The sequence below is a fragment of the Chaetodon auriga genome, chromosome 6 (genome assembly GCF_051107435.1).
Source record: "Chaetodon auriga isolate fChaAug3 chromosome 6, fChaAug3.hap1, whole genome shotgun sequence".
Lineage (NCBI taxonomy): Eukaryota > Metazoa > Chordata > Actinopteri > Chaetodontiformes > Chaetodontidae > Chaetodon > Chaetodon auriga.
The window spans coordinates 2,105,084-2,132,237 of NC_135079.1; the positions used below are offsets into that span (position 1 = coordinate 2,105,084).

A 27,154-nucleotide genomic window follows, 5' to 3' on the forward strand; every position below is an offset into this window, starting at 1 on the left:
GCCAGGCTCCTCTGGCAGTCGGGATCAGCAGATGAATGAGGACTCTCGCCACAAGTCGTCCACAGCATCCCTGACCTGACCTGATGGAGGATGAGTCCATGAGCAACTTAGGAACGATTTAATCAACTACGCAAGGATCTAAAAGTGTGAGAAGACGAGTTTAAGTCAGAGATTTAAGTGTTCATAGAGTCCAGAAGCAGGTGCAGAACCATGAGTACCTTTGGGTGCCGCAGGGAGCTGAAGAAGTACGAGGAGGTGGACGAAGACGAGCTGCTGGCCGCTCTGTCCTCCGAGGAGCTCCAGGAGCTGGAGAGGGAGCTGGTCGACCTCGACGACAACGTCCCCATCGGCATGAGACAGAAAGACCAGACCAGCGAGACCCCGACGGGAACCTTCGACAGGGACGCTCTGCTGAAATACTGGGAGGAAGAGAACAAGAAGCTGCTGGAGGACAAGAGGACGGAGGACAAGAGGATGGAGTCCAACGCTGGACAGGTGAGAGGGGACTGCATACAACAGAGAGAGTTTACTTCAAGTGTGCTGAAACTTGTTTTTCTTGTTTTTTTTGTTATGGTTTGTTATTGTCACGTCGTACATTTGAGAGCACCAAATGTTTTCTGAAGTTTTTGTTGCCTTCAAGGACGTCTGAGATTTTAGAAAATACCAAAGTCACTTGATGTCTTTACAACATTCATCTGTGTTTATCACCTTCTGGGTCTGACTTTCCAATAATAAACCTTATCTGCAGCTGACTTTCAGCTGCGTCACCACACGACGATCAGTGACTGACAAAAAAATGCCAAAAAAAAAAATCAATGAATGCAGCTTTAAAGAGAAAAGAGCAACAAATCAAAGTCACAGATATCTTCACAGAAGCTGAGAACAGCTGCACTTGCCTTAATCTCGAGATCAAAGCTTGTTTTCTTCTGATGATGGTTTAATTTATCTCATTATCTCGAGAAAACAAGAGGCTGACTTTTGAGATGAGCTGAGTTTACTCGTCATGGTTCGTCCGTGAAAACGGTCGTTTGTCTCCTTTGGAGGAGAAACAACCCAGATGATGTCACTGTGATGTCATCAGGGTTATCTAAGCTTTGTTTAGGAGACTACAGGTTTATAACAGAAGGCCTGCGTTACAAACTGCACATTTGAAAGAAAGTGAGAAGTTGCATTGTGGGAAATGGAGGATTCAGTGTTTTTGGCTAAATGTCAGAACATCTCGGCCTCTGCTGCCTTGACTCATTTTGAATTTTTAATTATTTTTTATTTGTCTCTCACAAATCTTCCAACTTCATGGTCCAATCCTAAACCAGTGGGCATTTCTATGAAGCCTTCTGGTTCATATATATATATATACACACACACATATATATAATTCTAATGATGTGTCACATGTATCCAGTTTACATAGACGTGTTGCCGGACGCCAGTCTAAAAATAAAGCCTTTCTGAGAAATGTCAGCTTTAATGACTGTCTGCTCGTGTTGGAGAGGATTCTTAATTAAAAGTCAGAGGCTGGAGAATGTCAGGGTTCGACCTAATTTTCCATCCTGTTGTCATGTGTAGGAGGGACGCCCAGATAAGAGCAGAGTGGAGCGAGTGACAGTGACCACCAGCGACGCCGCCAAGACAGTGGACAGTGACAAGAAGAAGATTTCACAAAAGGGGAAGAAGACGCAGAGTCTCTTTAGTAAGAATGATGCGAAGGTAGACGAGGTAGAAAAGAAAGATGAGTGTAAAAAGGAGGCTCCGATCAGGAATAAATGGCCTCAGAAGAACGGTCTGTCAAAGGGCCCGAGGAGAACTGAAACCACAGACCAGAACCTGAAAGCAGCCTCCGATAGACTGAGCGGGAACCCGACAGTCATCGACAAAACTCTGGAGCAGATCCTGTGCAACGATCCCACCGTGAGCGAAGTCAATCTCAACAACATCGAGGACATCTCGCAGGACACCTTGCTTCGCTTCGCAGAGGCCCTGTGCACAAACACTCACGTCCACATTTTCAGCCTCGCCAACACCCACGCTGACGACCGGGTGGCCTTCGCCGTCTCCAAGATGCTCCGTGAGAACCAGTTCATCAGAAACCTTAACATCGAGTCCAACTTCATCTCCGGTCAGGGCATCCTGGCTTTGCTGGCAGCTCTGCAGCACAACAGGACTCTGGTGGAGCTTCGTTTCCACAACCAGAGGCACATCTGTGGGGGGAAGGTGGAGATGGAGATGGTTCAGCTGCTGAGAGAAAACACCACTCTGCTCAAGCTCGGGTATCAGTTCGACCTCCCAGGCCCGAGGATGACGGCGACCAGCATCCTGACGCGCAACCAGGACCAACAACGGCAGAGGAGGCTCCAGCAGAGGACGGAGCAGAGTCCTCCAGAGTTGTCAGGGTCTGATTTGTCTGCAGAAAACAGACAACCGAAGAAGCCGTCGCAATCAACTAAAGCCGTTGAAAACCAGAGGAGGAATCCCCCTCCTCCGTTTGCAGACCCACCGACCAGGAAGATCGGCGAAATGGTCAAACAGCACGAAGGCCCGAACAGCACAAAGAGTCAGTCAAACCAACGGAAACCCAAGTCAAAGAAGCTCAAGAACGGCGCCAATGAAAAGGAGAGCGCAGATATTCTCAAAGACCTGAAGAACGCCTTGAAGCCGTCGCTGCAGAAGAGACGAGACGAACCGTCACGCCCGCCTCTGCCGCAGAGGTCGAGCCGCGACGACCTGATGGCGGCAATCCGCGGGAGCAGCATCGGGTCTTTAAGAAGGGTAAGACTCCCTGTGAGCCCGTCACCGACTGATGAGTGTTTCAGGTTTGAAGGAATTTGGCTTCGCTTGAGTGAAAGCATCACAGACATAATTCAGCCTCCGAAAGCCATTAGACCCCCTCAGCGTGGACGCCTGCTGTCATCAGACGACAGCCTCTGTCACTCTGTGAATTCCTCCGCTCTCCATCAGGTTATAAATAGTTTGACTTCTTCACTGCTTGATAAGACTGACGGCTCAGAGAGCTGCTGGGAGGAGAGCAGACGAGCTGGAAAAAACAAAGAGTTCTTCACATTTCCACCAAGTTCAGAGAGCTTAAACACCATGTAGCTGCTGCAGAGGGCAAATATTCAGTATCATGATACTGCTAACAAAATTAGCCTCATGAAACCATTCCAAGATTTTGGGTTGAATTACTGCATGAGTATAGAAGGAAGAATCCCCAAACGCATCATGAGGTCAGGTTGATCAAAACCAACCAGATCAGGTGTTTTAACCCCTCAAAGTCCTCAGTGGAGACTTGTGATTATAAAAGTGAAGATTCCACATAGAAAAGTCCATTTCAGCCTTTCTTTGACGGAAGGACAGGCTCAGTAAATCCCTCTAACTGTGTCCAAACCTGCCGTATCTTAACGTGTGTGATGTTTGTCGTTTCAGGTGGATCTGTCACCGGCCTGAACCCTCCGACTGCTCTCACCTCGGCTCCTCTCACTTCGTATTGAAATGCTTAATTTTCATGTCACACCGTCCCTGTTTTCTCATTAACTGCTCAGACAGTGAAGCAGCAGCTGCTCTCCCGTGTGTCCGCAGTTTTTGTGTATTTTGGTACTGCGTGAAACCTCCTGTGAATACTGCTGTGTAGAGAAATAAAGCTTATGTTCTCTGATGTCTTTCAGACTTCTTCTTCTTCTTCTTCTTCTCTCTCAGTGTCAGAATAAAGTTCTTTATGATGTTTTACAGATGAATGCACGCGAGTTGGATGCTTGATACTGCAGCTATTGTGGCGTTCAGGTGCTCCTGGGGCGTTTGAACATTGATGCCAGAAACGACGTCAGAATTTTGCTCCTCTTCCATCCAACGTGTCGGTCCATGAGAGGGTCTCTTCTTGAGCCACAGCTGCAGGGTTTCCGGTGGATCGAAAGGCAGCAGCTTCTTTAATTTGAGTGAGGAAGACCTGCAGGATGAAGGCCCGCTTCATCTACGTCTTTATTCGTCGTTGCGATGAATTCTTCTGGCTCTGAGTCTGGCAGCTGAACTCTGATCAGACTCTTCTGGTGACACCTCTTAAAGACATCATTACAGTTCAGTCAAAAGCTTCACATGTTGGAAACCTGAGAGCGGGATCAGCTGGCTGTGTTCTCTCATAAAGACGGATCACAGAGGGATTCAAAACCTCCACAAACCAACGCAGAGAGAGTTACGTGAGCTGGCTGCAGCTGCTGCTCACTGTCCATCAGCACTCACAGATACAGGTGAATACAAGCCGATTGTGGTTTGCATTGAATTGTTTCGTACAGTCAGAAGTCTCACCTGTCCAGCTCCTCTGCTGCAACCACAGGTGACCTAAAACTAACGAGCGGGTTCTCATCCGGCTGAGCTGCTCGTGTAGATGAACGCCAACACACCATGAACGCAGCAACAGGTAAAACAACGCCAGGCTAGCATCCTTCACATGTCTGCCCTCAACTGTGATCCTGGCTTTAGACAGAAACAGTAAGGAAGCTGATCAGCTGTATTTATGCTCGTGCAGTGGTACACAGTCACTGCACCTCATATAACCACAGACTGTATGTGAAGTTCATACGCAGTGTTTGCATTCAACAAACTGGACTCAGAGCAGTTCGTTTTGATCCCCTATCAGCTGCCAGCAGAGCTGCAGATCCATCAGATCGTATCTGAATCAGCCTCTAATCCAGTCTTCTCACAGAGTCACTGAAGTTCATTAAACAGCTGTTCAAAGTAAACATGGCCTCCCCTCAGGGAGGAGTGGGAGGGGGGTTAAGAGAGAGTGTTAGCCCTCATTATAACACTTCACATCTTTAATAAAATGCCACGTGAATGTCAGGCTTAAGTTTAATTGGAGGAAAATGAAATCCTCCACTTTCAGTGCTGAAAGACGCAGCAGGAAGTCTGATTGTTTCCTGCTGTCCTCTCGCTGCCACTGTACTAACATTTACCCTCCATTATTCATTACAGTCCTCTTCATGTACATTTATCCCGCTGTGAGCAGCTGGGGACAGTTCGTCTTCTAATAAAATCAGTGTTGAAATGTGAGCGGTCGGACAGCCACGCTAGCGGCATGCTAACAGCTCTGAGGCCTCAGACACAGCTGCAGCCTGAGCTAAACGCTAACACGCTGATGTTTAGCAGGTATAACATGTTCAGCATCTCATCGCTAAACACAAGTACAGCCGAGACCATAAACTGAAGTATTGGACGCAGTTTTGCAGGTTTTGGACAATCTAAGATTTGGACCTGCTCGCACCAAACTGACCTTTCATACAAAACCTCATGGTGGCGCTACAGGAACAGTCAGGGGCTTACTAAAATCATCAGGATTCATCCTCTGGGGACCATCCATGCACTGACCAACCAGGCGCCTTTAAGCTGTCATCCTTACAGTACGACAGGAGCTGGATGACAGAATCTTCAGACACACCGAACAAATACTCACAAAAATGTCAGACGTGTCCACAAGATGGCGGCAAAGCGCGACATCAACACCGTAACTTTGTCGCTGCAGCTTCAGTGCTCGACCATCGTTTGCAAGTAGCTTTAAAGATTTTCACGTTAAACACATTTCTTTCTTACGTGAACGCTCCGTTGTTGGCGTTGACACTGTGCAAGCATCGCAACAAGCTCCAAACCAAACGGCTCGCTGAAGGACTGAGTTCAACCCTCCCAACCAAACACACAGAAGCACAAAGTTCTCTGTAAATATTAACATTTATTTAAGTATACAATTTAGTATTCTCATTGCCCCCCCACCCCCGTTCACAGGTTCTCTGTCAGTATCTCGGCCTCTGGATGCAGCATTAAGCCTCGCTGGAGGATGGTAAAAACTCTGAAGACGAACAGTTAAAACGAGCATCGGGCATCTCTTCACGGACGGAGCGTCACAGGCATCGCCAAACCCACAAGCTGCTTGCAAATGCCACATTTGGTTCACTGTTATTTGCTTTTTTTTTTTCATTATTCTCCACAAGGAGGCGTTTACAGTCGCATTGCATAAAATGATAGTTTGTTAACTGAAGGACGGAGGATGAGCGGTTTTTATCTCTTTTAGCTTCTTTGTGTGATATTTGTTTGAAATACTGACCAGAGTGCTGTTAAAGTTTCATCCTGCAGGAAATAACGGAATGATGTCACAACAAAAACAACCAACCAGACGATAAGAACAAAACTTCCATCAGTTCACAAATGCCACAGAATGCGAGTGTGTGTGTGTGTGTGTGTGTGTGTGCAGACATGTCTCTGTATTCAGTCACTGAAACACCGTCGGCCATGTTTGTAGTTCCATTTAAAGGTCTTTTAGGAGTCCACTGTGACCTGGATGAGAAAAAAAAAAAGTTGGACAAAACGCACACCCGAAAAACGAAACACGAAACTCAACTATCGTAGAAACTGTGTGCAAATAAACGTCTTTAATTTCATAAAAAACAAAAGCTGGAAATCCACACAAGGCGAGCGAGCCGCCGCATTTTGGTCGAAGGATTTATGAGAAAATAACACGACTAAACTACGGTTCATTAGGAAACTCGGAGGTACGTGAAGAAGCGCGGTGAGAAAACGGCGTCGTCTCGCATTTAAAGCCACTGCCGACAAACACAAAGAGGATCCTGCCTGTTTGCTCGCACGCACGTCTCCCTGCTCAGCTTCTCTGACGAGGAACGAAAACACGAAGAAATGAAGACGGAAAAATGTTTCCCGAAGAGCACACGAGGACCGGAGCGGCTCGTGTTCTCCATGATTGATTATCTGTAATGACGCGACGCCGGCTGCGTCTCTGCGGGGTTAAGTGCTTTCTAATGGTGGGACGTCCGGGGAAAGTCTTTAACGACGCGGCTGTGTGACGGACCAGTTAACGGATGAGGTATTGCACAGATTAATTAGAATAAAAAACAAAAAGCAAAAAGGCAAAAATAAATATGCAGCCAATTCATACAACATTTACATTACAATTTTAGTCAGATGCTGGAAGATTTGAAGGAGATTTTTTTTAGTGTCGGCGGAAGGTGCAGAGGGGCCGGGGTCGTTTCAGTCGTCCCACTCGTCGTCGTCTTCGAAGTCCTCGTCTTCATCGTCATCCTCGTCTTCGTCTGGGGACAGAAAAACGCACATTTAAGGAGCGAGGAAGCACAGAGGACAGAAATATCTCCACATGAACGTCAACACGAAATGAGACATAACGCGGTGCTGCAGTGGACGTCCGGCTCGTAAAAACCACCATCATCCAGGTGAAATAGAGTTTTTCGTGAGTCCCGTCAGCGTCTCTTGGAAAACGGTCCTATAAGCACCCTGGATGTGGTCACATGGTGTGTGTGTAAACAGATACCTGAGGAATGGATGGCTTTGCTCCTCTTCTGCATCACCTCCATGAGAGCGCCCACGATGCCTGCGGTGGGGGCCGGTGTTGGAGGACCGGACTCTGGATGATCCGACACCTGAAGACCCAGAGACGGATCCCGTGCAGTTAGTTACAGGTACAATCTGAGTCGACTTACATGTGATGTGGGACTCGGACACGGTCTTACGGTCTTGAGCTGGATCCCCTGTCGGATCTGGTCCAGCAGGGCGTCTCGTCCCACGCCGGTGGCCGGCGCTCGGTGGTTCTGCTCCACCTTCTTCAGCTGAGTTCCTCCTCTGATCTGCTCCAGCAGCGCCGACTTCCCACCGGGGCTCGGCGAATGAGGAGAGTCTCCGCCTCCACCGACGCCGTCCAGCTCCGGAGGGGGAGGGGGGCCGGGAGGGGGAGGCGGAGGAGGCGGCGGAGGAGGTGGAGCTGGAGCGGAGCCGCCTCCGCTGCCGACTGGCGACTGCTGGGCCAATGGGGGAGGTGGAGGGGGCGGGGCTTGGGGGGCGACAGAGGAATGTGAGGAAGACGGGGGAGGAGGAGGGGGAGGCTGGTGATGGTGATGGTGATGGTGTGGAGGAGGAGGGGGCTGGTGACCTCCCCTGGTGGGAGGAGGCGGAGGAGGCGGGGCACCCAGAGTTCCTGGTCTGGAGGGAGGCGGAGGAGGAGGAGCTGAGGCAGGAGCTCTAGACGGAGGAGGGGGAGGAGGAGCTCCCCGACCACCTCTGGAGGGAGGAGGGGGAGGAGGTGGAGCCGAGCTGTGGGGGGGCGGAGGAGGAGGAGGGGCACCGCCACGAGAAGGAGGTGGAGGGGGTGCTGCAGGGAGACAACAGACAGATGACGTCACACAAACGTCTCCGTCACCTGTTTCAATAAAGTTCATACAAACTGACTCAGGATCAGCGAAACTTCAGCCACGCCCTGTCACATGACCCCCACCTGCGTCCTCACAGCAGAGGACCACCGCCCTCACCTGTGCTGCTGTGGTTCTGATCAGGACCAAGCAGGACCCACCTGAGACCACCTCCACCCTCACAATGAAGCTGTGTTCCATCATCATCATCATCATCATCATCATCGTGTGTTTAAAAGCCTGTTCAGATGTTTTAGCTTCATCTCTGATAACAGACAGATAATATGAACTTTATGAGGGTCTTATCCAACAACAAATAGAATTTTCTCACTGCATTTTTCAAAAAATGAGTGCAAACAGCCTCTAATTCCACCTTCAAATGTGAAGATTTGAGGATTTTTATTATAGAAAACTTGACAAAAGAAGCAGTTTGGATATGTTAACCTGGGCTGGACACTCTGAACACCTCCTGGTATTTTGTAGAGAAAACAGTCAATCGAAGTATCAACAAATACGTCCAAATTGATCAATAATCAAAGCTGATTGTAAGCTGAGGCCCCAGACTGCAGGTATGAACATGAAGAATGACAGCAGATTTATTTTTAATCACTGGGACACCATGAAAGGACCCTCCATTGTCTAAACACACACACACACACACACACACACACACACACTCTTAAATTCACATTCCAATCACTCCACACTGCTCTCAGGTCAGTTTAACATGAATAAAACATGGAGAGAAAGCAGAGTCTGTCACACCTCAAACCGACAGTCTGACAGGAAACGAGAGCTCAGGGACTAAACTTCTTTCATGGAGCACGCAGAGTTTCTCATCATGAGACTTTCTCCAGCAGCCATGGTTGCGAGCCGTCCGCTAGCAGTCCCATTTACGGCCGTGCTCCTGACCTGCTGACCAATCAGAGGCTGCGTTTCTGACTGAGCGCGCTCTGCTCTGATCCCAAACATCTTCACGGAGGCTCTTTACTCTTTAACGAGGTGCTGACATTTCCTCACGCTGCACATGTTAAACAATCAGAAGAAGAAACGTTAAACTGAACGGTTGCTGTGACTCTGTCGTCTGGCTGTGCTGCTGCTGCTCCCTCATTCAGAGGCCGACACACAGGTGACACCTAGTGGTGAAGTTTGGTATTACCGGCCGAACCCAGAGTCTGGTTTAATATCTATCGAACGCTTTGAGCAGACGAGGCTTGAAAATCCAGACTCACGACGTGATGCTACACCAGTTCTCCAGGAGCGCCGGCTGTCGGCCAGCTGACTACTTTCTTAGTTTTAAATCACGCCGCTGTCACTTTTTAGATGGGTAAACTCCACCTCTAATGAGAGTTGAACTATTCCTTTAAGATGGGCATCAAAGACGGCAAAGTCAATTCACCTGACAGGCCTTCAAACAACCATCAAAGCCGAGCCGAGCCCTTCAAAGAGTAAAAGAAATAAAAGAGTCCTCCAGGTTCAGGAGCTAAGACAGCGTGGACGCTGTCCCACAAAACATCTAATCAGGGCTGAAATGAACAATTATGTTCAAAATGTGTCTGCTGAGGCCTTTTTAAACCAAACAGTCAATGGTTTAATCTGTAAAACGTGACATAAAACTGAGCACAGTTTAAAATCCACAGACATGTTGTTCATGTACAGACAGAAAACTGCTGAATGACTGTTGTCTCCACTAAAGGACGTAAACGATTCAGTGACTCATTTTCTGTAAAACAACGCACCAACATGCCTGTGTTTACACCACAGATGGTCTTAAAAAGATGAGTGGATTGACTAAACCTCAATTTAATTTAAAAAAAGGTGGAAAACTTCAGAAAAACAGCTCTGCGCTGTCAGAGGCACCGTCACTCGGCTGCAACTTCAGTCGCTGTGCAACGAAATCCTGATGAAACTGGATCACAGCTTCATCGTTACTTAAGATCGGACTGACAGATCAAAGGTATCCCTGTGTGTGTGTGTGTGTGTGTGTGCGCGCACTCACCCTGCCTCCTCAGCTCGTTCTTGACGGCCTCCACGCCTCCCTTCTTCTCGATGAAGTCGTAGATGACCTTGGACGTCTCTCGGTCCTTCAGCTGAGCCTCGGAGATGCCGCACATGTCGAACAGGTTCTTCAGTTCAGGGTCCAGGTTGTTCAGCTGCGACATCGACGACACAGAGAACATCGATATGTCAACCCACAGATATCGACCCCGAGCAGAGAGGGCAGCAGTAAACAGCGTCGCCGTGGACGGCTCAACCAAACCTGGTGCTAATCCATCAAACAGATGCTGATGTTCCTCCAGCAGCAGGTCAGAAGATCCACACAGTCCTGAGAATTTATCCTCCAGGGAACTTAAACATCAGCAGCATCCATCCAAAGCTGTCATGATACTTCACAGATCGGCGGGGTGTCTGAGCAAAACGTCTGGTGGCGGCTCACGTCGAGGTCTTTGCTTTAGAAATGGTCTCCTTCAGCTCATCACAGAGACTCTGATCATCGAGGCTAATTAAAGAGAGAGAGTTTCCAGCTCCTCCTAATTTGACTCTGTTTAATGTGTCTCATCAAAGGCTGTGAAGACAAACTGCTCAGCTGTCAGTCACAGCGTCAGTGTGACACCTGGTGGCCAACAGGTGGAATTACTGCTGCTGAACCCTGACAAACAAAAACAAACCACTCAGCTGCTTTCCATCAAATCAATGACCTCCTGCTGGGGAAGATTCACACCTGCTTCTGTCACGCTGCAGTGCATTCTGGGGCTCCGGTGTGCGTCTGGCATGTGGGATCACATGTTTTCAGGATAGTTCGACGAGCTCACACACGATTAGGAGGCAGCGAATGGAAAGCAATCAGCCTCCCGCTCATTAGGCAGCCTGAGCACCAAGTTGGTTAGCGGTCAGACTCGACGGTGACTCCCATCAGCAGCTCTGGTTGCTGCGAGGAACCAGTCAGGGCTCAGAAACATCCTCCATTTTAAAACCACAAACATTTGTCAAGCCCTAATGAGGACACTGATGATAAGCTTGTTTCCCCTCAGGCTCACGTCACCTGGAGGTTTGACGCTGTCGATCCTGGTTTCACGTTCGTCCTCTGAAGGTTTTTATTTGCTCAGTTTGACGTCACAGCTAACCAAGAAACCAACAACGGTCCAAAATGCTTAAAAACCCAGTTTGTGTCCTAAATTGTGTCTTTCTGACTGCAAAACCTGACTCATGTGTGAGACATCTGATGAAGACGACGTTTTGATTTAAGAACAATGCCGCAGTGCACCGTGAGCTTAAAGCCAGTTCCATCACGTACTTCTAATAAATAATATTCAATTCAACCTTTATTTATACTCGAGAGAACACTGAGGGGCGAGATCTACAAGGACACTGAGTCAATTAGAAAGAAAAGGAAAAAACAGCAGAGATATGCTAAAACTGGACATTTCAGATCAATCTCTAAAACGTCCAAAAGGTGGAAGTGACGTTAAGGAGGTGCTGTGTTCTTTTCAGGTGCACTGACGTTAAAAGCAGCTTTTCCACGTTCAGACCAAACTCAGGGAACATGAAGCAGGCAGAGCGCGACTGACTGCTCTGAAAGGGAACTCGGTGGATTTCCAGCGAGGGATAAAAACACACCAGTGAGCATCACGTCTCTGCTGGAGAAGACGTCCAACCCAGCCAATGAAAAACACGACATGGCTGACGTGTGCAGAGCGACAGACGGAGTCCAGAAGCTGAGGAGCCGAAGAGGAAGTGTGTCTATGAATCACATCACTGTCGACCGAGACGGACACGAAAACTGCCTCCACGACCGACGTGAAGACGTTTCACACACGAGATGATCTACGAGAAATTCAGTCTCCGTCACGAGTCAAATATTCACATCGGTTCAGTCTTCAGCTCCGGATGAACTCTGAACGGCACTCAGTCCCACAGCAGCTCAGTGAAGCTCCCACAGCGGTGGAAGGGCTGTGGTTGAAATCAGGGCGTTCTGAGATTATGGAAGACGAGCAGCGGGGTGTTTTGCATGGGTTGGTATTTAAATCTGTTTAATTAATTTCTTCAGCTCTCTAACGAGCCAATGAGGCTGCAGCCTGCTTCCCTCCGCCATATTTTGTGCTTCTGAGACGCAGCGAGATGTTTGTGAATATGAGCGGCGAACAAAAAGAGCCTATTGTGTGATGTCATCATGCAGCCACCACACAGGTCGCTATTGTGCTCCTGTGTGTGTGTGTGTGTGTGTGTGTGTGTGTGTGTGTGTGAGAGAGAGAGAGAGAAAGGGGTACTCACATCGAAACCTGTGTTTGGATCCCAGCCCACATGACCGATGTGTCTGCGGAAGACAAGCCAGATATGTGGTGAGATCACACATGTCCACACACACATAAATATGCAGAAGCACATCAACTATTTAGTCCGTGCACGTGGGCGACCACGTGCACATGCTAAATAGTGAGCCCACACACACACACACACACACACACACACACACACACACACACACACACACACACACACACTCATGCATCAGTCAGAGACAGTGTGGTCATTCAGAGCTCTCAGACCATAACGCAACGTGTTTACTGTCCAGTCTCACTGCTGGACCGACGGTCCAGGTCCAGGACCGCACACACACAGACACACTCCAGGGCTCATCTTAAAGACTTCATCTTCTGAGAAAACATCAAACTTATTTGTCACTTAGACTGTGACAGAGTTCAGCAGGTTTTAGCACATTACCAGCAAACTGCACGTAGGACATTCACTAATGATGGGTTTTAAGGGAAAAGGCCACAGGTGGTGAGTTCGACTCTGCCTGTGAAACAGCTGCATAAAGTCGTCCTCGGTCAAGTCTGACTCATTCACTCGAGTGACATTACTTTGAGTATCTCATCTTCAAACTTGAGTCGACCCACGCTAAGAACAAAAAGTCAGAATAACTCGCTGTAAGTTTGCCTGCTGCAGCTTTTTCTATTTCTCTTAATAAACACTCATGAGTGTCTGATTCCTTATTGAAACGGTCCCTCTGCTTCAGCACCAAAGCCCTCAGTGATGTTAAACACACGACAGTGACTCACTGGAAGTTGCTGGGCGTGCCGATGTCAGCCTTGGTCAGCTTCTTCTTCTTGCCTTTGGTCTTCTTGTCCTTCCGGTTCAGCCCGCTGTGGCTCAGCATGTTGTTGAGGTGGTACGGCTGCTGGTGGCCGTGCGAGTTGTGGAACCGGACGTTGTTGATCTCCGGGTTCTTGATGTCCACCGTGGCCATGTGCAGAGCTGGACCTGCGGGCAGAGACGAAATTCTCAAAATGTCCACTTAAAGCACAAATATTAAAATGCCTCAGTCCCATTCCTGCTCCCCAGAGGAAGAACCCATTACATGCAAACAATCATATGATCTTCTGTCTAGCGCCACCTTCTGGACACTTTTAGCTACATTCACAGGAAAGCTCCAAGAAAAGCAAAATCAACAGTATGCAGTTTGTTTTTTTTATTACATTTTACTGTTCAGGGTTTCTTCAGGAAACACGTTTTAAGACCTGAGTTTAAGTTCAGAGGAACGATGCCATCAAAGAGCACCGACGTAAAGAAAACTCAATGGTGTCCAGGATTTGACAAATTCTCTTATTATTCAACAGCTCATCATATAAATCAACTAAAACTACAATTAAAACTTAACAGGAGGCTTCACTTAGTGAAGGGAGTCTTGGACCTGGACTCAGAAGGTGAGCCTGATTGTACTGTTTGAACAGGTTTAGTGCTGGACTGCAGGACAATGATGATCCACTGTTGGCTTTGACTTATTCTTGTGGTTCCCCTGAGTGTGATTTGGATATGCAGCTCCACCACACTGCCAGTCTTGGCCCTCAGCTCTCAGCACTCGTGTTAGCATTCCAGGCCAGACTTTGGGACACCACCCCCATCACTGATCTTGAAGTCGTGTTCAGGCCTCTGCATGGAAAAATGCAGCCCTCGCATTGATATGACTGAGGCCAGTCTGGTGGCGCAATGAGGGGGCCAAAGCAGAAGACTATGGGAGAAAGAGTGCTGAACCAGGCTGAGCTTCTGAGGCAATGTAAAGGGACGTCATCTGGCAAAAGTCAAAATCATGCAAACACACATTCCTGGTGCATGAAAGGTCTGTCAAAAAATGACATTTTCTAACATGAACGCCGGCCTGCAGTCCTTCTCCTCTTCTTGGTTTGACTGCTCAGTCCTCGAATTCCTCATAATCTCCACAAACTGCAGCAGCATCTGACATAATCACTAATCCACAGCTAATCCCAGTCCAAATCCCTGGACTCCCCACGAACGCTGGATGTCTACGATCAGACCAACAGCCTCGACTCAAATCTGCCGTCTCCTGAGGACCAGGATCGGAAGGGTGGCGGTTTCCCTCTTTCAAGAAGAGCTGCGTAGGATGGTTTTGTGCTTTCTTTGATCAGATGCCTCTTGAATTAAATCAGAATTTTTTAGAGTTTATTTTATTTATACAGTTAAAAGTTCTTTTACGTAAGTTGAGTTTTGTATGGGCACTTAAACTCAGGTGTCGTATCAGCAAGAGTGTCTGAAAGTTCCTCCTGACACCAGCCGTAATCTGATTCAAGTTTCACAAAACGCTGTTCTGCTGATCCGTTTGCCAAGAAAAACTTGCGTTCTTGCCAACAACGCAAAGATGTAGAACTTTCCAACTCCAAATAAATCTGAGTCGAACTTGACAGATTGTGTACTGACAAAAGTAAGTTCACTTCCTGTTCGACAGAGCGGTGAGCATCCGTTCAAACCCGCTGCATTCAGCTCGTCAATGAAGAGCGTGGAGGAGCGTCAGATGGATTTAAGAGTTCACGTCGGGTGACATGAGAGTTGGAGGCGAGTCTTGGTTCTCTGACAATGCGGGTTATCCCTGAAGCACCAGCACGAGCAGCTTCTTCCCTACAAAGTGTTTTCATTGATGTTCTCACAATGAGGACAAGAACAATGCAGGAGAAGAAGAGGAGGAGGCAAATCCAGAGCAACAACGTCCCACTGTTGGTGTCGTAAATGTCAGAATGAATCTGTGTCGCCAGAGAGAAACTTCAGTGAAAGAAGGATCTCAGGCACAAATCCACGGAGCTGAGGGCAGTGACGGCTGACTTGTCCTGTATGTGTTAATCCTGCTCTTTACAGCGTCGTTGAAGGCTCAACCAAAATAAACTCTCTTTTGGGACGACATGCAGACAAAGCTGCAGAGGACAAAAGCTAAAGTTCTGATGCACTGGGACCACTTTGTTCATGGTGGCGTTCAGGTTCAGACAGTGAAGTAACACCAAGGACGGAGATGCACCGCTCACAAACTGTCTTTACCCAGATCACCGTGTTTACGTCTTACTGCTTTTAAAATCTGCTTCTTACCCACAATGCATCCAGAGGGCGTGACATTACCGACGTTTTGACATAAAACCGTTATCTCAGGTCAAGTGTGTTAACTTAGACCTCGTCCACATTACAACGGCTCTTAAGCCATTTTGGATTTAAAGATGATGCAAAAACAAACCAACGCTTTTTGTAAACCATCTCCAGACTGGATGAATCTAAAACATCAGCCATATTTTGGTGTGGATGGGTACATTTTTCTAAAAATACTGATGTAAACCTGATGTTGGGTATCTTGAAATCTCTCAGCTGCTCGTACAGCTGTTGTCATTAACGTGCATTCATGCTGATTTCGTGAGGCAACTTTGTGATCTTAAAACTGATTTGATGACCGTTTCAGTGCAGCAGTCATGAACAACACACACACACACACACACACACACACACACACACACACACACACACACACACACAGCAGCGTTTGTTGCACACTGAAACTCCTGCAGAGGTCACATGTCGTCAGGACACACCACTGTCCTATTTCCAATCACTGAAGCCCATCAACTGTCGACAAAAGCAGCATTTTTATCTCGTCTGCTTCCCGGACTGAAGCATCCTGGCAAGAGATCCCCAACTACTGTCTATTGTCTCGAGCCTCTCAGACTGTCTGTCTCACTCGTTGATGTACCATGAAAACTGGATGCCAGACTCCAGGACGGTGCTCAGTCACTTCAATGAAACTCTGGGAAAGATAACGTAATTTATATCCAGATCTCTTGACTGTATTCATGCTCCCACCGACTTAACAAACAATAGCAGTTTGATGTTCGTCTCATTGCTGGTTTCAATCCAGATGAAACAGCATTTTCAGAGTATCGAGCTTCAGTTTTGTGACGTATTTCTGAGTCACACTGGATTGGCAGGCTGGACCTGACGTCGGGAGGAATTTCATTTGAAGAATCCAGTGATTCAGAGCTGGATGCTGTCAATCAGAGGACGACGTCAACACCTTCAGGGGTAGTCACTGCTGTGCTGACAGTGTGCACCAATGGGACAGCGGTTTGCTCCATCCTGAAGCAGCCCTCCGATGTACGATGCTGTTGTTAGCTAGCTAATGAAACTTAGCTCTGTGTCGCTAAAGGTTGAGGACTGACTGATGGATGGATGTCAGGATATTGTTGGCTGAAACTGGTTGGTTCAAGTACGCAAATGTTCTATGTTGTTTTAAAAGGAAGAAAACATGGAAAAAAAAAAAAAAGAAACCAGAAAATGATTTTTTTTTCAGAATATATTGATAAATAGGTGCACAGTGACCGTGGATGTGCTCTGTAACAGTTAAAAAGGCATTTTCTTTTCATCTTGACTTTAATGCTGATTCATGTTTCTTCTAATAAACTGAATAATAAACTGAAGTCCATAAAAAACAGGCAGTCAGCAGCAGAAACGGTGGGGATTACAGATTAGGCCTAATGTGCATCCCAACAGGGTTTAAAGGGAACGAAAACAGAGACCATGTGGCCTACATATGGCACAGCTGACCAGATTAACCTGCAGCAGACTCCACTCTGGGTCAGTGTGTGAATCACACTGTCTGTGAAGTAACGCTGCCAACGTGTCAGGAAACGCCACAACACTGCATCTTCTGGCATTAGTTCTGCAAATAGCACCTATTTTTACAGGAGCTGCTCAGTGAGCATGAACTCCGCTTCAGCTCCTACATTCAGACAGGAAGCTGGTTTGAACACAGTCTGCTGCAAGTTCGTGTCTACAGGTGTGGCAGATGTGAAAAACACTGGCGAACAGTCAGTGAACTCATCACAGGAGAAGGGATCACGAATCAGTTCCACCAGGACTCCACGGGCCCGGCTTAATTAAACAACCACAACCTTGACGATTACAACTTTAATTTTTCTCCATTTTGTTGTGTTTTATTGTACTTTTGTGTTTTGTTGTGGGAGAATTGGAATCCTGTTGTGTTCGTGTCATTTGTGTTTTTGTTGTTTGATTTAAAAAAACAAACAAACAAAAATAATGAATAAAGGTATAAAAAGTAGATATGAGGATAATTTGTTTTTAAGGTATTTATATAAACGTGTCATAAATCTCAAGATAACGGGAAAAAACATGTGGGTCGTTCAAAGCTGAATTTTAAGATCAAGAGTTCAACATACCATTTTTAGGGTCACCTCTCTTCTCTGCAAAAGAAAAATTAACACAATTATAGTTTCAGAACAAAACCACCAGAATTAAATCAAGGAAAGGTGAACTGGATGTTTGGAGTATTGAAGCGGTGAGAGACGAAGGCGAGCTGTTAAGAGTCAGAAAGCGCGTTGAAGCTCAGTTAGTGGCGGCAACAGAGAAGACGACGGGGAAAACATGGCGCATCATGTCTTCAACGCCCGGAGCAGAAGACAGAAAGAGAGTTCAGGACGTCTTCGACACGAGCAGGAGAAGAGAAGCAAACGCTCTGAGAGCTCAGTCTGTCTGATAAAAACCTCCCCTCTAAAAACCTCGTGTGTCTCAGCTCTGAGCCTTCAGACCCTCAGTCCTCGTCACAGTTTGAGTGGAGCACTTCAAAAGAGGAGCCGGAGGGACGCCACAGAGGACCCTCACAGCAGAGACAGGCTGACAGCTTTAAGACAGCAGAGACACGCTGAGCTCACAGCAGCAGAGAGAAGACGGAGACAGTCCCAAAGCGAACACTGACTCATGTCCTCCTGTGAGAAACACCTCTGGTCCCCCCGGTGCAGCTGGACATGAGTGAGTGAGGCAGGTTCGGGACTGAGGTTGAGGTGTTGTTAGCAGAAGAGGTGGAAAACATGAGGCCGTGTGTGAAAGGTCAAAGGTCACAGGTTCAGGAAGCCAAACTGAAGGTGTGAAACTGACCGGTTTTGCGTTGTCGTCGGTTGAGCAGGTCGTTGATGGCGGCTCGGAATCTTTTGGCCTCTTCTTCGCTGGCGAAGTTCAGGCCGATCTGACAGGTCTGAAGAGGAAGAGGAGAGGAAGAAGAAGAATTAGCAAAGCCACACGTGATTAGAATGACATCACATCTACATAAAAAATATTCAACAGAAAGCATTAAGAGTGCACACGCTGTGATGCACTGATCAGACCGGAGGCATCGTTAACTCTCACAGCTGACAGAAGAAGAATCTGGACTCCTCGTCTGACAGTCGGTCTGATTTTTGTGAACCTGGTGCGTCACGATGGACGGACTCGTTTGCACTGAGAGGAGGACGAGTCTCGATTATGCAAAGTCAGATATGGTGACGCCGTGTCCTATCCATCATGCGCCGTGTGGCCGGATCTGCTGCTCTCTCACAGAAAACCAACAGTGTGTCTGTAGCTCAACACTAAAAACACCAACATCAGAACTATAACTGTGTCACTGTGTCGGGGTCTGTTTCACAACGACTCAAAAAAACCACAGTGGCCAACCTAAAACATTAAAAAAAGACTTAATTACACTTAAATAGAACTCAAATGAGGGCAGAGCAGCAAATCAAAGCAAACGAGCCCACCGACGTGAACTGAGGCTTCAAAACTCAAAGACTTCTAGTAAGATGAGAAAAAGAAAACTCTCAGTCAGGAGAAGTGAACGAGCAAGCTGCTGGTAAAGATTTAACATCAGTAAGTTTGTGAAGATGAGATCATGACTGAGACTGACTGAGACACTGACTGAGCCAGAACAGGACTGACTCGGTTCAGTGCTGGAGGGAGCGAGAGGCAGAGGCACCGAAGCCAGGTATTAGACCGGCCCCGGGGCTGAATCATTTAAGATCGCAGTGTTGATCAGCTCCACTGTTGCTGGTCCTTCTCTTCTAATTTGTCATGTTTTGGTGTTATTCACCATCACACTGCAGCGCCTCCTCTGCTCTCTGTGTCGAGGCTGAACTCCAGCTGTGCTTGTTACTCAAATAAAAAGCCAATACTTAATCAATGCACCTGTTCAACAAGCACACACGTAGAAAAGTGTTTGTTCGTCCATCTAGTTCTCCTGTTAAGACACTGTAAGAGAACATATACATCATACGTTCACAGAGAACCTGAGTTCATAATTAAAATAATTAATTATATATTTTCATTCTATTGATGTCTTTTAATTTACTGAAGTGCTGCAGTTAACGAAGGCTGCATTAAATTGCCCTTTCTGTAGTTTACGGCCACCAAAAATGGCTTCATGCTTAAAAATATGAGCATCGACCTCTGAGGCGACATCGAAACAGAGCAGCAGAGGTTTTTCTCCTATAGATTCAGCCTTGGTCCTGTGAAAACGACAATTACAATGGAAGGAAAACCTTGATTTTTCTTGAAGTGGTGAACAGCTTTGAGTGAGCAGAGCATAACGTGAATACCTGCCTGTCATCACACCTGACTGAACACACTGGGACTCGCTCAGTGAGGCGCTCTGGTTTTGAGGTAACGACACAAACTGCACACTTACATCTCCTGCAAATGAGATGAAGTAGGATCTGGAGCTGCTGATGGAGAAGTTGTGGTACAGTTCCTGTTCAAACATGGTTTTCCCTTCCTGAAAACAGAAGACAGAGAAAGAAAAATCAGAGTGGATTCTCCTTTAAGTGCAGAAGGATCACATCTGTGCGTCCATCCACTGCATACAAAGACCCCCCACATTAAAGACTCACTGCTCATTTAAAAAGACAAACAAGCAAACTGACAGTTTTCAGATTGCTGGTGTTTCTTGATGTGATGTGACGGATGTCAAGCGTCCCTGAATGCACCACCAAGGACAGTTTTCCAAACAGTCCCTGCTCTCCGCTGCATCACCAACCACAGCCACGAACAGGATTACGTAACAACAGAAAACTACAGTGGACCTGCAGCACGCTTTAAGTCCCCGCAGCTTTAATTTCAACAGATATTAAGAGACACCAAAGGAAGATTTTGTCCACACAGTCTTTGATATCTGGACGGGTTTCAGACTGTATGAGCGTCAGACAGTAAGCACACATCAGCGGCTGGTTATTCACTTTGATCCATTAGGGTCGCACGATTGATTGCACTTCATCTTTAAAGGAGGGATGTATTCATTTCTTCACTGACACCGTGGACACACACGAACTGTGGAGGCGGTTTAAGAGACGAGCGAAGACAAAGACGTGAGAGGACTTAATGGAAAAGTTTGCAGTTTTCAGCGGAGACGACGTTTAATCGTACAATCGTGTCATATCGCAGCGTCTCTGATGGTTTTGAGGGAAGTTTGGAGATCTGGAAACGTTTCATTTTGAAAAGCTTCAGCGCTCGCTGGCACCGAACTCTGACATGTACGATTCACATCACTTCATACTCACTGAACCACTCAGTCAGTCGTCCTGAGCTGTTTATATCTTTGTCATCTGCATCACCACATATCTTCAAACACACAGTCGTTGTTGAGGGAGAATGTTTATAAAGAGCAGAAATGAGATGAAAAACTGTTTGTCAGGATACTTCCTAAGGAGAGCGACTGGAGTGACTTTATGTGGCTTTCTTTCAGTCTTTCTGCTAAGCTAAGCTAAGCTAAGCTAAGCAGCTGCTGGCTGTAGCTTCATGTTTAACATGATGTCTATCAGCCGTCTCATTCAAGCGAGAACTTGTACTTCCTAAAATTAAAATGCTCCATTCAAACATCCTGTTCAGTTACAGCCTGACAGGAGTTTCCTCGACCGGACGTCTCACTCACCTTGATGTCAAACACTCTGATGAAGTAGGACCTCTGTGGGTTGTCCTTGACCAGGCAGGCCACTCCACAGCACCTCTTGACCCAGCTGCAGCTCCGGTCTGTGCCGTAGACCTGGACCACCGCCGAACACAGAGTCTGGACACAGAGCAAAGGACGGGACGGTGGATATCATTTAATAAAGGATGTATTTACAGTTAATCATCAGGTATCCTGCAGAGTGTGAAGTTGCTTATGTGTCCATATTTTTGTTAAAAACCTCCAAGCTGCACATGTGTCACAAAGGAGCAACAGAGCCGTTAGAAAGGAAGAGGAAATCCACGCGATGCAAAGCATTTCAACAGCGATAAGGACACACACCTGCTGCGCCAGGTGAGAAACAAAGAGCAGGTCACTGGGCAGCACCGAGACCTTTGGAAATCAGATAATGACTCAGATATACAAAGTTCTTTACAGCGGACTCTCAAGTGTGCAGAATAAAATGAATGAACCAAGTCTGATAATACGCCTGTACGTTCATTTTTCAGTTTTTCAAATTCATTTGTTGTCTTCGCTCATAACTTTCTGAGCGTGTGTGGCTACATGCACCAAGGTCAGAAGGACAAAGTTAAAATGTTTTTCACGTGGACAGACGTGACATGCGACACCTTCGCTGTTGTCTCTGTTTATATGATCCATCTCAGATCTTTATGACGGCAGCAGGTAGAAACACGTCAGACTTATGGACACCATGTAAAAACCCAGTGGACTGCAGAACACCTGTCCTGATGAAGCACGCTAACATCTGGTTCACCGGTAACTCAGCTGATTTCACTGACGTTAAACACCGGAGCTGAGACGCTCCATGAAAAGTCTGAGGCTTCCCAAAGTGAGAAGGACGCCATTAACGTGGTGGGCCAACACCGCCTCGGCTAAGAAAGCAGATGATTTGACCACATGAGGAGCGATTATTAGCAGTGCTGATGTTTTTGGCAGCAGTCTTTGTTGAAGCACACTAATGTTCTGCTGCATTCACATTTCTGTGCACTGGGAATAAAGGACCTGAGACCTGAAGTCTGGGTCTCGTCTCTTTTGACGAACAGGCCTGGACTGCAGACAACTTCTCCTCCTCTAGTCTGGTCTTCAGCAGCGAAGCTCAAGATCAGCTGGACTGAGGTCACGTGACTGTTTTTTGGCAGTCAGAACAATCCACTGTTTGGCCGTAAAAAACTCCTTTGTTGCTGCGATCATTGTCCTACTGATGTGTCGTCCAACCGGGTGAGTGTTTCATTTCAAATCTAGCATATGGGACATTTCTGCGCAGAGTTTAACCTTCACTGCTGCGGGACAGGACGTCCAGCTGCTGTCCTCAGCACTCTCCTGTTCTGGTTTGCGGTTTTGAAGTTTCTACAGAAGTCACACTTTGTCAAATGCTCTGCCAGGATTTCTCCAGCCGCGGGGGGAGGAAAGAGGAAATGCCACTGGGCCGGTTTCCTCCTCTGTGATTGATGAGCGCAGGTCAGGAGCAGCAGGAAACACTTTTCACCATGAAATCACTGCTCAGCATCACACAGGAAAGGTCAAAGGTCGGCTGTTAAAGGCCTCATTTAGGCTCTGTGAATTCTCATCGAGGGAAAGTATGCAGCAATAAACAGAGACAGACTCTCTGCAGGTTACACCAGCTGACGACTGAACATCTGACGACGACAAAGCTGACGGATCAATACCAAATCATCAATTCTGTCCCTCAAGACCTTCAGTTAGTCCTCAAACTGTTAGTCACATCATGAAGTATTTAATCAGAAAATTAATTTGGTAATCAATCAATCAGTTCGCTTTTCAGACATCTGAAGACATCGCCATGGACTCTGAGGACTTGTTAAAGACTCAACAGATCAATCCATCATTAAAACTGTCAGCTGCAGTCCTAGTTTGAATGTGCAGAACAAGAACAACCAATCAGAGATTTTCGTGCTGGTTGATGAACAGCGAACGCTTTGACGCACAAAATGAACAAATTTACAGTTTGTTCGTCCTCTGGAGTCACGAACACCACGATTCTCAGCCGTGGAGTCAAGAATGGACTTTGAACCTCACCACCAGGAGGAGGTCTGCTCTGAAGTGCAGATGAAGTACCAGCAGCCTGCTGCACAACACGAGCTACAGACTCTGAACAGCAACAACCCTCATTAGCTTTCCTGCTAAAGTCTTCGGGTGGAATCATGAGTGTCGTTTTTAAATGGCTGCAGATCAGCTACGGCGGCCGTGTCGCAGCCGGTACGCGATGCAGCCCTGATTGGTGGAATCTGCAGCACTCTGGCTGCCTGCCCTCAGCTGTCAATCAAACACAAACACAAACACACACACACACACACACACACACACACACACACACACACACCTAAAACTGCAGAGACCAAAAGGAACATTTCTGATATTTGAGGTCAAGAACATTTTGAGACTGAAACAATGTGGTCATGGTTCAGAAACAGTTGAAAAATCAGCTGTAAATATCCAAAAGTCATGAATCCAAACTGTCTAATTCGATGCTTCTCATACGTTTCATTCGATCTACCTCAGGTTAAATCCACCGTGGAGCCGTTTGAGGAGCAGAGGGGCTCTCCACAAAGCCGGATTAGCAAATTAACCACCTACGTTGAGGAGCCTTTTTCTAAAATGTCCTAAAATTCTGCTTTCTCCTTAAAGAAAACACACCTTGGATGACCTGAAGCCTAACACCACATGTTATAAAACAAATTTGATTTTCAGCTGCAAATCGGCATCAGCACATCTTCACGGTGAACGGATATCTGTTCAACTTTCTAATCCTGCTTTGAGAAATATCCCCCCGGACAACCCTCCATCTGTGCGTTTGTGTAGAAAAGGAGATGAAGTCTGATCTGAAAATGTCCTTAACGATGCCCTCTAACGAAGACTAACACGAGTCACCACACGTGGAATTAGACAGAGATATAATAAAAGGGCACGACAGTAAACAGCAGTGAGTTCAGCGCTCACAGTTGTAGCTGTTTGGTGGGAAGCTGTAATACAACAATCGCTTCCAAAAACAATGCAGCTACTAACAACAGAGACAGAGGAAGGTAACAACTGAGTGGCTAACGGAAACCTGAACTCAGCGACAGCCATAGATGGTGTTAAGAGATCAGATTATGAACGAGCTGCTGTCTTCAGTACGAAACCTTTTCATAAAAATTCACTTTCATCATGCTAAATGTGCAACAACGACGCTCCCTGATACAGTCTGTACTCGTCAGTAGCACTGGGTATTCTTTTAAAATGTCGGATACTTGAGCCCGTACAATACAGAAACGATCCTTTTCTTTTACTACATTTGTACTGATTAAAGAAGTTAGTTAGAAGTCTTAACACAATGAGCCAAACGTGAACTTTGTCTAAGTACTGTGTAAAACTGGGAATATTATGAATCTGACCACACATTTGATGCCATCTTTCAGAACATGACCGTTTTGGACAGTCACGACCAAAACGAGCTCATGCTCCACAGCCAGCCCTACAGGTGTAAATCTACCTGACCGGCCGTGGTTACACTGACTGTTCTGACCTATGAGCTGAGCTGCATCCGTGCTGGCCCGGCTCCTGTTCAGCCTCTGAAACCAGCGGCAGCTGACACTACAACCTGCTGGGCTCTCCTGCAACTATCACATGATATCACCCCGACGAAGATCGGATTAAACCACGTTCGGCACAGGGATGGGAATCAAGAACCGCAACCACTGTGAACCGGATCCATCAGAATTGTATTCTTCCAAGTTTATTGATGCCAGTGTGTCTTCCTGACAGTTGTGCATTGCAAAAGATGACGTCAAGCTCGTGCATCAACTTGCAAAAGAAGGAGTCAAGGTGGAGAAGAAGAAACCGTCCAAAGGTTCATTTCAGGAGGAAAGATGGCGACAGCGGTGACGGCACGTATTTGACACTGCTTCCCAGTCGAGCAGCACGTCTGTAATCGAGGGTAAATGTTCTGTTGTAATAACATTCTCATCATGCAGGAACGCATTTTGTTTGACAGGGAAAACCTAAATGAAAACGAGCGCTCTGTGAATATTCTCTCATTGCATCCATTTTAGACGGTGACAGACAGACTGTTGCTTCAGCGAGCTCGAAGGCTAAAGCCAACTCAAATAAAACTGAAACTGAATCAATAAGGGGACTGATAAAGAATCAGACAGATGAACAGAATCGATAAAGGCTTTGGTATCAATAAAATCTACTACTTCAGCAGAAAAACATCCAGGGTTTTCACCTTTAAAGCTCAGTTTGTAGCTGGGTAAAGTGACCCTGAAGTGTCCACGAGGCATTCACAATCCTCAGCTGGTTGAGTTTATTAATGTAAAGAGGTTTCAGGGTATTTTAATTTTGCAGCATGGGTATAAAAATGTCGTACAAAAAGCCTCTGGCAGCTTCAGAGACTTACTGACACTAACTATCAAATGACTTCTTATCCAAATCAGCACCATGTCAACTTCTAGTCACTTAAAAATGTGCATATGAAATAAAGTTTTACTAGTGACGAGTCTGGTGTCCCACCTGGAGCTCTGCTGGAGACTCCTGCAGTTTCAGGTGTTAACACATGAAATATGATGACAATGCAAAACAGACTAAAAGACAAACGCTGACAGGCGTCAAAGCTTTACAGTCAGACGTTCACAACACAGGACATCAGTCTGGACTACTGCAGGGATTATTTTTAGTGCCAATTAATCGTCTGATTATTTACACAATGAATCCATTCATTGTTTCATCGATATAGTGCCCATGACCGCTTCCCAGAATCTTCAAACTGCTTAATTTGTCCAATAACAAAAGCTACTCCATTCACAATAACATAAAACAAACTATTTCACACAAAATAGGGTTTGATAGGCTGAGTTACATATTAAATTTAATAATGGCAAAATATAAATAAAACCTTATGCTGCTGATGGACACAAATATTTTAGCAGAAGCATAAATTATCACCAAAGTGCAGTCACTGATGCCTGGATAATATTTGGCGTTACTGCAGTGTTAGTTATTAATGTTCATATGGACGTGTGGTCTGACTGACACCTGATTTGATTGACACCTGTCAATCAAATTTAGACCAGCTTCAAAGTTTTGACTTCTTTTGGTTAAAGGTAACAAACTGTTCACGTCTGGTTCGCTGATTGTGCTTTTAGGCTAGAGGTTACACAGCAGAAGCTAAAGGTCAAAGCAGATGAAGATGACGTCGCCATATTTTTTAACGGCTATCAAAATGCGTGTTAACGGGAAAGACGTCAGGGAGTCTGCGGGGTCCCGGTCTGACACCGGGCCCCGGTCTGAACGCCTCAGAGGGATCAGAGCAGGTTTCTGCTGCTTCATATCACCTGAGAGCGATAACCTGGGAGGAAAAGCACATACTGGCAGTGTTTTTAGCCGTGTGGGTGAATGTAGCTGCACCTCCTCTGAACCTGCAGGTGGTAAACAAACTGGGAAACTTACGGCGCATTTCCTGCCCAGGTAGCCGAACAGGCACTCGTTCTCCTGCGGGGTCAGGAGGATGGAGCCGACATTAACAGACCTGCGGGGCGGCGGGTGGCTGTTCATGGCTCCGAATTCTTCTAGTTAACCCCGAAACGACGCGGTTATGGCCGGACGGACTCAGCAAAAAGTACTAATTAGAGAAAATCCATGCGGGCTCCGGTTGCTGTGGCCTGCAACCGGATCATCTCCGCTGAGTCGGACTCCCGGCTGGAGGGCGGAGGAGGACGGGGGTGTTTTCCAGGCTTGCTCCTGCTTAAGAAGAAACCTTAACTTCTCCGTTTGGTATTAAGTACAAAAAATAAGAGTCTATGTCCGTATGTACGCGAAGAAACCCTTTACTTTCATTCGGAAACTCCAGCAGCTGCAGCGGCGATGCGTACATCCAACATGGCAGCAAGACGGAGCAGACCACTTTAAAGAGACGGGA

The 27,154-nt window shown here is 46.7% G+C and overlaps 2 protein-coding genes across 3 annotated transcripts; one reads left to right on the top strand and one right to left on the bottom strand.

Annotated features, from left to right (window-relative positions):
* Positions 1–210: 210 nt before the first annotated feature.
* On the top strand, positions 211–3,556 carry lmod2a (leiomodin 2 (cardiac) a). The gene is made up of 3 exons (XM_076733491.1): positions 211–495; positions 1,567–2,766; positions 3,421–3,556. Exons 1-3 carry the CDS (start codon positions 211–213, stop codon positions 3,439–3,441), a joined length of 1,506 nt encoding a protein of 501 aa, XP_076589606.1. The 3' UTR covers positions 3,442–3,556.
* Positions 3,557–5,690: 2,134 nt separating this feature from the next.
* wasla (WASP like actin nucleation promoting factor a) lies at positions 5,691–27,142 on the bottom strand. Of its 2 annotated transcripts, XM_076733419.1 has the most exons (11): positions 26,686–27,142; positions 21,205–21,339; positions 19,966–20,052; positions 18,408–18,504; positions 17,693–17,716; positions 13,250–13,451; positions 12,462–12,504; positions 10,189–10,342; positions 7,518–8,152; positions 7,319–7,427; positions 5,691–7,082 (listed from the first exon to the last, which is right to left on the bottom strand). In XM_076733419.1, exons 1-11 carry the CDS (start codon positions 26,788–26,790, stop codon positions 7,021–7,023), a joined length of 1,653 nt encoding a protein of 550 aa, XP_076589534.1. In that variant the 5' UTR covers positions 26,791–27,142; the 3' UTR covers positions 5,691–7,020. The 2 variants fall into 2 exon arrangements, with proteins under 2 accessions (XP_076589534.1, XP_076589535.1); XM_076733420.1 differs by lacking the exon at positions 17,693–17,716.
* Between the last annotated feature and the right edge of the window lie 12 nt (positions 27,143–27,154).

Bases quoted from the DNA above. Each gene is read 5' to 3' on its own strand.
- lmod2a (XM_076733491.1), top strand. From the start codon at position 211: ATGAGTACCTTTGGGTGCCGCAGGGAGCTGAAGAAGTACGAGGAGGTG. The intron at 496-1,566 runs GTGAGAGGGGAC...TGTCATGTGTAG, and splicing joins TGGAGTCCAACGCTGGACAG to GAGGGACGCCCAGATAAGAG. The intron at 2,767-3,420 runs GTAAGACTCCCT...TTGTCGTTTCAG, and splicing joins GCATCGGGTCTTTAAGAAGG to GTGGATCTGTCACCGGCCTG.
- wasla (XM_076733419.1), bottom strand. From the start codon at position 26,790: ATGAACAGCCACCCGCCGCCCCGCAGGTCTGTTAATGTCGGCTCCATC. The intron at 20,053-21,204 runs GTGAGTGAGACG...TTCTGTTTTCAG, and splicing joins TCAGAGTGTTTGACATCAAG to GAAGGGAAAACCATGTTTGA. The intron at 18,505-19,965 runs GTAAGTGTGCAG...CTTCCTCTTCAG, and splicing joins TCATCTCATTTGCAGGAGAT to ACCTGTCAGATCGGCCTGAA.